The sequence below is a fragment of the Haplochromis burtoni genome, unplaced genomic scaffold (genome assembly GCF_018398535.1).
Source record: "Haplochromis burtoni strain Fernald_Lab_line unplaced genomic scaffold, NCSU_Asbu1 Contig_566, whole genome shotgun sequence".
Taxonomy (NCBI): Eukaryota; Metazoa; Chordata; class Actinopteri; order Cichliformes; family Cichlidae; genus Haplochromis; species Haplochromis burtoni.
In genome coordinates, this window is record NW_024582927.1 from 1 (window position 1) to 7,677 (window position 7,677).

Genomic DNA, 7,677 nt, shown 5'->3' on the forward strand with positions numbered 1-7,677 from the left:
TTTCAAAAGTACCGGTTTGGCACCGGTATCGGATAAAACCTAAACGATACCCATCCCTAGTTGCCACCACATAATGCAGTTTTTGTAGGTTAAAGTCATTGAGTGTATTTCTGTAGGATCAAGTTGCAGTTTTATTCATAATCAGCACTTTTGATAAAGTGCTTTCTGTATCATTTCTGTGGCTTTGTAAAAAATTGGTACAGATTTTTAGACCATAATGTGGTGAAGAGTGGAACATTATCTGGGGGACAGAGTGGACACAGAGTGGCTCACCTGCGACAAACAATTATGACGACAGTGATGGCAATAATAAAGACAACCCCTGCAGCAGATGAACCAATGATGAGGGGGAGCTTCTCTTGAATAATGGAGTTATATTCTTCTACAGGTGAAAAGACAAGAAACCACAAAAATGTGAGTAATTTTTATATTTAGACTTATATATTAGGCAGCACACAGGGTATGAAATATGTCTGAATTTAGTTTGTCAGTAAATCTGATTCCTACCTTCAGTCATGGTTTGGAAGTACATTTTACCACTGAAGCGTCCAAATCCAGCGACAGTCCGAGCCCGGACCTGAAACACGTATATGGTTCCAGGCCTTAAACCTTGTATGACAGCAGTGTTGGTCTGACTCCTCGTTAGAGATGAGTTCCATTCTGCTTGGTTCTGAATAACACACACCAAAGACTTTAAATCAGGCAGATCTGTCTATAATTAAAACTGTAAGATTTTTGAGTACAATTTAAGAGTCAAAATGTTTCAGGTTCAGATGCCTTGAGGTGACTGCTTTTGCGAATTGGTGCTATATAAATAAAACTGAATTGAAATTAATTCAATCAGTTGGCACTGATGTACCTTCTCATAATACTGCAGTTCATAGTCCAGAATAACACCATTGGGCTGATCTGGCTGGGACCAGGACAGAGTGATGCTGTTAGGAGTTCTGCTAACCTGGTGGATGATGGACACTATTGATGGTGCTGAGAAAAAAACAAAGAGATCTGAAGGGTGTAGAAAACATGCTAACAGACATTCGAGCTACTAAAAAAAAGGAGTTAATACTGAAATCACTGAAATATCACTAGAGTAACATCATGCCTCACCAGCCTGGTTGGTGGTGATGTTGACAGACGTGTACTGTGGTGAATAAGGACTCTGATCAGACACTCCATTGACAGCTTGTATTTCAAATGTGTACTGCGTGTGAGCCATGAGGTCGCTGATATGTACTCGGGTGTTGGTGAGTCCCAGCTGACGTGGGATAAACTGCACGTTGTCACCACAGCGGGTGCAGCCGCTGCGACCGCTGCCACAACTCTTACATATGATGTTGTAAACTACATCTTCTCGGCCACCACTCTCCTTTGGTGGACTCCACTCCAGTATCAGAGAAGTCTCATTTACTATGGAGATGACATTTTGTGGTGCAGATGGAACAGCTAGAAGACAAAGGGAAAACAGAAAATTATGCTAATAGTAATTACTGCCTGTTATAAGTTTGGTTTTTTTTTTTTATTCTCAAGCTTGCACCTCACTAGCTAAGGATTGCAAGCTCTAGAGGTTTAGTACAGAGACTACATGTAAGAACATCAAGCAATAGAACATCTGTTTGTTCCGATAACCAGATTCCCACTTAGTGTATTTGCATTATCTGGAAAAAACAACAACCCAATTATCTACATGATGATAATGGAAACAAAGTATATTTTTTTAACTTATTACATGTCTTGTGATTGCAAAATAAATAAAAACTAAATACAATTAAAAATCTTCATTTTTGAATCTTCAATTCAAGGGGATCAATGTAGACTCTGGCAGAACATTCAATCAGTTATGCTCCTGCAGGTTGTTACAAAATTGATTGCAGTATCACTGGGTGGGGGGAGGGTCTACCCTTCCTATCTTGCCCAAATTCTGTTTGTGTTTGCCCTGGTCTATTGGATGGTGGCGTCAGTACTGCATCTTTTTCCGGAGGGTTTTTTGGGGGTGGGGTGTATTTATAGGTTATATAATTATAATATAATATTCATAACTTGTAATGACACAAAATTACACACAGGTGAACTCAATTATCAAATTAGGTGATTTCTGAAGCCAACTGATTGCATTGGATTTTATTTAGGGGCATCAGAGTACAGGGGGCTGAATACAAATGCATGCCATACTTTTCAATTTGTTTAAAATTTTGAAAACCACGGATCGTTTTAATACCACTTCACAATTATGTACTACTTTGTGTTGTCACAGAGAATCTCAATAGAAAACATTTAAGTTTATGGTTGTAAGGCGACAAAATGTATAGAAGTTCAAGGGGTATGAAGTTCAAATGGGAAAAGATGAAATTCAGGCTCCAAGTCTATATTTCTCTGCGGGACAACTGTGAGCTTCCTCTTCAGGTTAGGCAATCAAAAGCACAATTCCCCCATTTCAATTCAATTTTATTTTATTTATATAGCACCAAATCACAACACCAGTTGCCTCAAGGCGCTTTATATTGTAAGGTATAGAACTGCTTTGAAATTCATATGAGCTGTTCGCACTAAAGTAAAAAGCACCATCACTTCATGCGGATACCCTCTCGGCGCCAGCTGCGGTCGCAAGGCTGGAGCCGAACAAAAACACCCTGATAACGACTGTGTTTAGTCTGTTCCTTCCCATTCCATGGAAGGCCACCTGGGTTGGCTGGAAGACTGTTTACTTAGCCTAGCAGAGCGAAGGACACTGTCTCAGCTGAACTCTGGACACGCACACACACATACATATACACTGATATGCACACACTCATCCCCCCCTTCCTTTCCAAACGCCTTCGATGCTTATTCTCTTCCGATGCTGACGGTGGATCAAGGAGACCAGCGCACAGGCTGCAGGCCCGGATGTACTGGCTAAATCGGCTGTCTCTCACCCTTTACCCACCCCTGTTGCTTGTCATGTGTTTCTTTGGTGTATTAAGTTTTTTCATGTGCTATGTGCAGAGGTGTTTTTTTCTGTTCACAAACTGATCTCCCTGTTGGAGCTCAGTCTGGGGGGAGTTATTTTTTTCTCCTTATCTTTCCTCATGTGGTGCATTTTTCCATTGTTATACCTCTCTGACCTGTCTTCCCCATGTGATGTTTGGTGTAATGTATGTATGGTCGGAGGGTAAGATGGCGCCGCCATTGCGTGCAATAGGTCGGCAGCCTTATGAAATTTCCCCTTGTGGGACTAATAAAGGTATATCAAATCAAATCAAAGGTAGACCCTACAATAATACATACAGAGACAAACAGAAAAACAATCATATGAACCCCTTTGAGCAAGCACTTGGGCAACAGTGAAAAGAAAAAACTCCCTTTTAATAGGCAGAAACCTCCGGCAGAACCAGGCTCAGGGAGGGGCAGCCATCTGCCATGACCGTTTGGGATGAGAGAACATTGAACTGATGAAGTGATGGAACATTGACAATGCTCCATCAGATCAGATTATTCATACTACCAGTATCACTGAAACGACTGACACAGAAATCCTAGAAGCACTTGGGTATAAGATTAAGGATCCAGGTAGAGAAAGCTTCTCCACAGAGAGGGCAGCTGGAAGCCAAAATCAGAGAAGCCCAGAAGGATATCAATCGATGCAAAAGGGTTTCATGAGAAAGAGGTCCTGGATGAAAATAAGGTAAAATTGGGTTTTCAAAACCGAGGATTTAGAAACTGCCAAACAAAGGCTCACAGCTCTGGAAACTAAGCTGAAGAGATAAATCAGAGAAGAGAATGACCTGTTCTGCTAAGATGCATCCAGGGTGTACTCTCTACTACAAGGAAAAAATAGCACACGGGCAGACCGACCCACAACTGAAATTCACAAATAGCACAAATAACAGGGCTCCTCCTAGGTACTAATCCAAACCGGCTAACACAGGGCAGAACAATCCTGATCATAAAAAGAGCCCTACAAGGATACGATATCATTGAACTACTGGCCAAATACCTGTTTCTCCACAACATATAAGCTCATCTCAGGCATCATAGCAACAGAGCTGAGTAGACACATCAGTCATTACATAAGGACAGCTCATAAAGGTATTGGAAATCACACTAGAGGACCAGAGTGTGGCCAAAAGGGCCGCACTCACCAGTAATGGTAAGGGTACTGGTGGGTGAAACTCATAAGCCAGGGGTGTCCAACTCCAGGCCTCAAGGGCCAGTCTCCTGCAGGTTTTAGATGTGGCCTTCATCCAAAACAGCTGATTTAAATGACTAAATTAAACTCCTCGACATGTCCTGAAATTCTCCAGAGGCCTGGTAATGAACATTTGATTCAGGTGTGCTGACCCAGGGTGATATCTAAAACCTGCAGGACACCATCCCTTGAGCCCTGGAGTTGAACACCTCTGTCATAAGCAGTGTTGGGATTAACGCGTTATTAAGTAACGCGTTACAGTAACTACGTTATTATTGTGGTAACGAGCACGGTAACTAGTTATTATGCTAAAATCAGGAACGCGTTACTCGTTACTGGGATTTAGATAGGCTCGTTATTCGTTACTTCGTGTGGTGGCTATCGCGGAGCTTCCACAGATTCAGTAACATTAGCAAGTGGTGGAGGCCAGCAGGTGGATGAAGGAAAAGGGACGCAGAAGGAAAAGAGACCCGAGGCGGCCGCCGGTCCAAGTGTGAACTGAACTTCAGGTAAGAAGTTATGACCTGCAGTCTCTCTGGGTCAGATATGAACCAAGTTTAGGTGGAGTTTATTTTCGTTATTCTGACTTTTTCCGTACTGCGTGCTAGCTAGCATGACGGAGTTTCTATACAGCTGGGTGGTGCTATGAAGTTAATGATGTTGAACTTTATTTTGTTCATAAGTTATTAGAGTTGCCAACCGTCCCGTCTGGTATTCAGAGAAAATATTACGCGTTTCTTATTGAGGTGAAAAGGAACAGTTTGTCCCGTAATTCAGCTACAATGAAAAAGACACAAAGCTGGAGTTATTCTGTGTCTTTGCTGCACAGCTGCCTCTTCTTCTCTCATTCTCCCCCTCCCTCTCCCGTTTCTACTTCAATCATGAAACTGATCAATGATCAGCTGATCGGCTCTCTTGTTTGTTTATCGCTCACTTTGCGCCGAAAGAGGAAACCAGCGGATGTCGCGCTAAACAACAGCAGCACGTTTAAGCTTGATCAGCTGTTGTTAGAATTTATTTAATATTAATTTCTAGTATCAGCTGATGTTTGCTGGAGCCACAGCTGAAAGCTGCTGGTCATGATATGGTTTGGTTATTGGTGAGAGGGAAACATGAAGATGAAACCAGGAGATGTCCTTACTGAATCATCAGAGCTGAACAGGTGATGGAGAAACAGGTTTACCTTTTAGGTGACATGAATGAGTTGAAGGGAAGTTATGAACTGTTTCTGAGAGACAAATAACCCAGGATCCTTTTTTAGGTAGCTGACAGCTGGTAACTGTGCAGGGGCGGATCTAGCAAAGTGTTGCCAGGGGAGGTAGGGCATTAACAGGGAGAGGGGGCACAAAGAAATACTTTTCTTTCTTATTCTCATTTAAAATGTCTAGCTTTTAAAAAATAATTATCTGAATCTTACAACAAACGATTGATAGATTGATGCATATATACCATCAAACAGTGTACATCACTGTCACAACAGTGTTTATTTTCATTCAAAGGCTTTATGATTTTTCCTATAATGGTGGGCCGGTCTCTAGTCAAAATGCCCGGGAGATTTTTTGTCCCAGTCCAGCCCTGTATGCAGCTCATCTGCAGTCTGGTGTTACCTACATCTTCCTATTCAGAAGGCAGAATTTCTGAGTTCTGAGTACAATCAAAGCACCACGACTGCAGTTTTTGTGTTGGATGTAAAAGGCGCACATGACGCTGTGACGTAGGCTAGAATCATGGCAGCAGTCAATGACGGTCCAGGCGTGGGATTTCTCTCGTGGAAATATGCACATTATCTTTTCCTTTCTATTGGTAGGTGGCACAGTGCACTGTGGCAAGTAAGCAAGCTAGAAGACTGGCAAAGTTATGGAAGAAACACATTAACAAGAGAATTCTGAGTAAAACCAAAGTTACTTTCCCTAGTAACTAGTTACTTTGAAAGTAACGAGTAACTTGAAGTAACTGAGTTACTTTTGAGAGAAGTAACTAGTAATGTAACTAAGTTACTATTTTAAAGTAACTTACCCAACACTGGTCTAAGCATTCCACTCTTCAAGTCTTATGATCAATGGAAAAATTACAGTAATAACTCATACTTATTCTCTCCAAGTCATTATTTTGCCAAAAAAATTAGATATGACAGTGATTAGACATGCCGTGAGAGTGAAAAATGTGAGTTCCATGTTGACACAGTTCCTTCTTCTGATATATGGTTGAAAAAGACAGCCTCTAACCAGACACCACTAAAGTGCAGGCGGTGCTAGACTGGCCAGTGCCATCAAACTGCAAGCACTTCTATCATTGTTTCATTTGTGCTTTCAGTAAAATTGCCCTAACTTTAATCCAATTCCCTTCTCCAAAAGTCCAGTTATCATTTGATCTCTCTGAAGGACATTTCGCCACCACTTCCATCCTGTTGATGCCTGACCGCACCTGCCAGGTCATTGTCGAAGTCAATGGCTCTGACTCCAGTGTGTGAGCAGTACTTTCTCACATGTGAGACGGTACACTGTATCTTTGCATATGCTCTTTCTAGGTGTCACTATGGATGATAAGGCAGCAGCATATACAGCTGCAGTATATGCCATTGCCTACTGGTGGTGGTCAGAGGGCCCGGTGGCGCCAGTGTCCGGCAGCCTCGCCTCTGTCAGTGCGCCCCAGGGTGGCTGTGGCTACAATGTAGCTTGCCATCACCAGTGTGTGAATGGGTGGATGACTGGATGTGTAAAGCGCTTTGGGGTCCTTAGGGACTAGTAAAGCGCTATACAAATACAGGCCATTTACCATGGAAGTGTGACAAATTGGTACAAACCATCCTGAGTAGAGAAGGCCATTTTCTATTTGGAATCTGGAGTCAAGGGAATCTGCCAGTAGCCCTTTGTCAAATCCAAGCAGTGCCTAATCGGTCTAGGAGCTCATCAACCCTGCATCATCACAAGTGAGGGAGGCCAAAATGGTGGAATTTGGCACCTCCAGGCCCAACTCATCTCTTTGGCAAGAATACCAGAGGTGCAAAACATCAGCTACTGGTAGACTGAGCAGTCAGCTGAGACTGCAAGACTAGGCTGACCAACCTGTGCACTGCTTGGATTGATTACAAGAAGACCTATGACTCGATGCCCCACACCTGGATTCTGGAATGCCTAGAACTATACAAGATCAACAGGACCCTAAGAGCCTTCATCAGGAACTCAATCAAGTGCGGGATCTACCAAGGAGATGCACTGCTCCCACTGCTGTTTTGCATAGGCCTGAACCTCCTCAGTGAGATCACTCACAAGACTGGTTATGGATAATGACTACAGAACGGAGCAATCATCAGGCACATCCTCTACATAGATGACATCAAGCTATTTACCAAGAGTGCATGAGACATTGATTCACTGACCTGCACCACCAGGATATACAGCAAATACATTGGAATGTCGTATAGTCTGAAGAGGTGTAGTTGGATGATAAGAAAATGAGGGAAGGTAGTCAGAACTGAGGGTGTTACGTTCCCCCCGAAAGGGTCTAGGCATGCG

At 42.7% G+C, this 7,677-nt stretch overlaps 1 protein-coding gene across 1 annotated transcript in view; it reads right to left on the reverse strand.

Annotated features, from left to right (window-relative positions):
- Positions 1–273: 273 nt before the first annotated feature.
- The window catches only part of LOC102313041 (ephrin type-B receptor 2), a gene marked incomplete at its 3' end in the record, with an annotated part of 77,490 nt that continues 70,086 nt past the window's right edge, over positions 274–7,677 (reverse strand). The window contains 4 exon segments of the mRNA XM_005948034.3: positions 274–382; positions 508–670; positions 860–984; positions 1,108–1,443. Coding sequence (XP_005948096.3) covers positions 274–382; positions 508–670; positions 860–984; positions 1,108–1,443 — 733 coding nt within the window.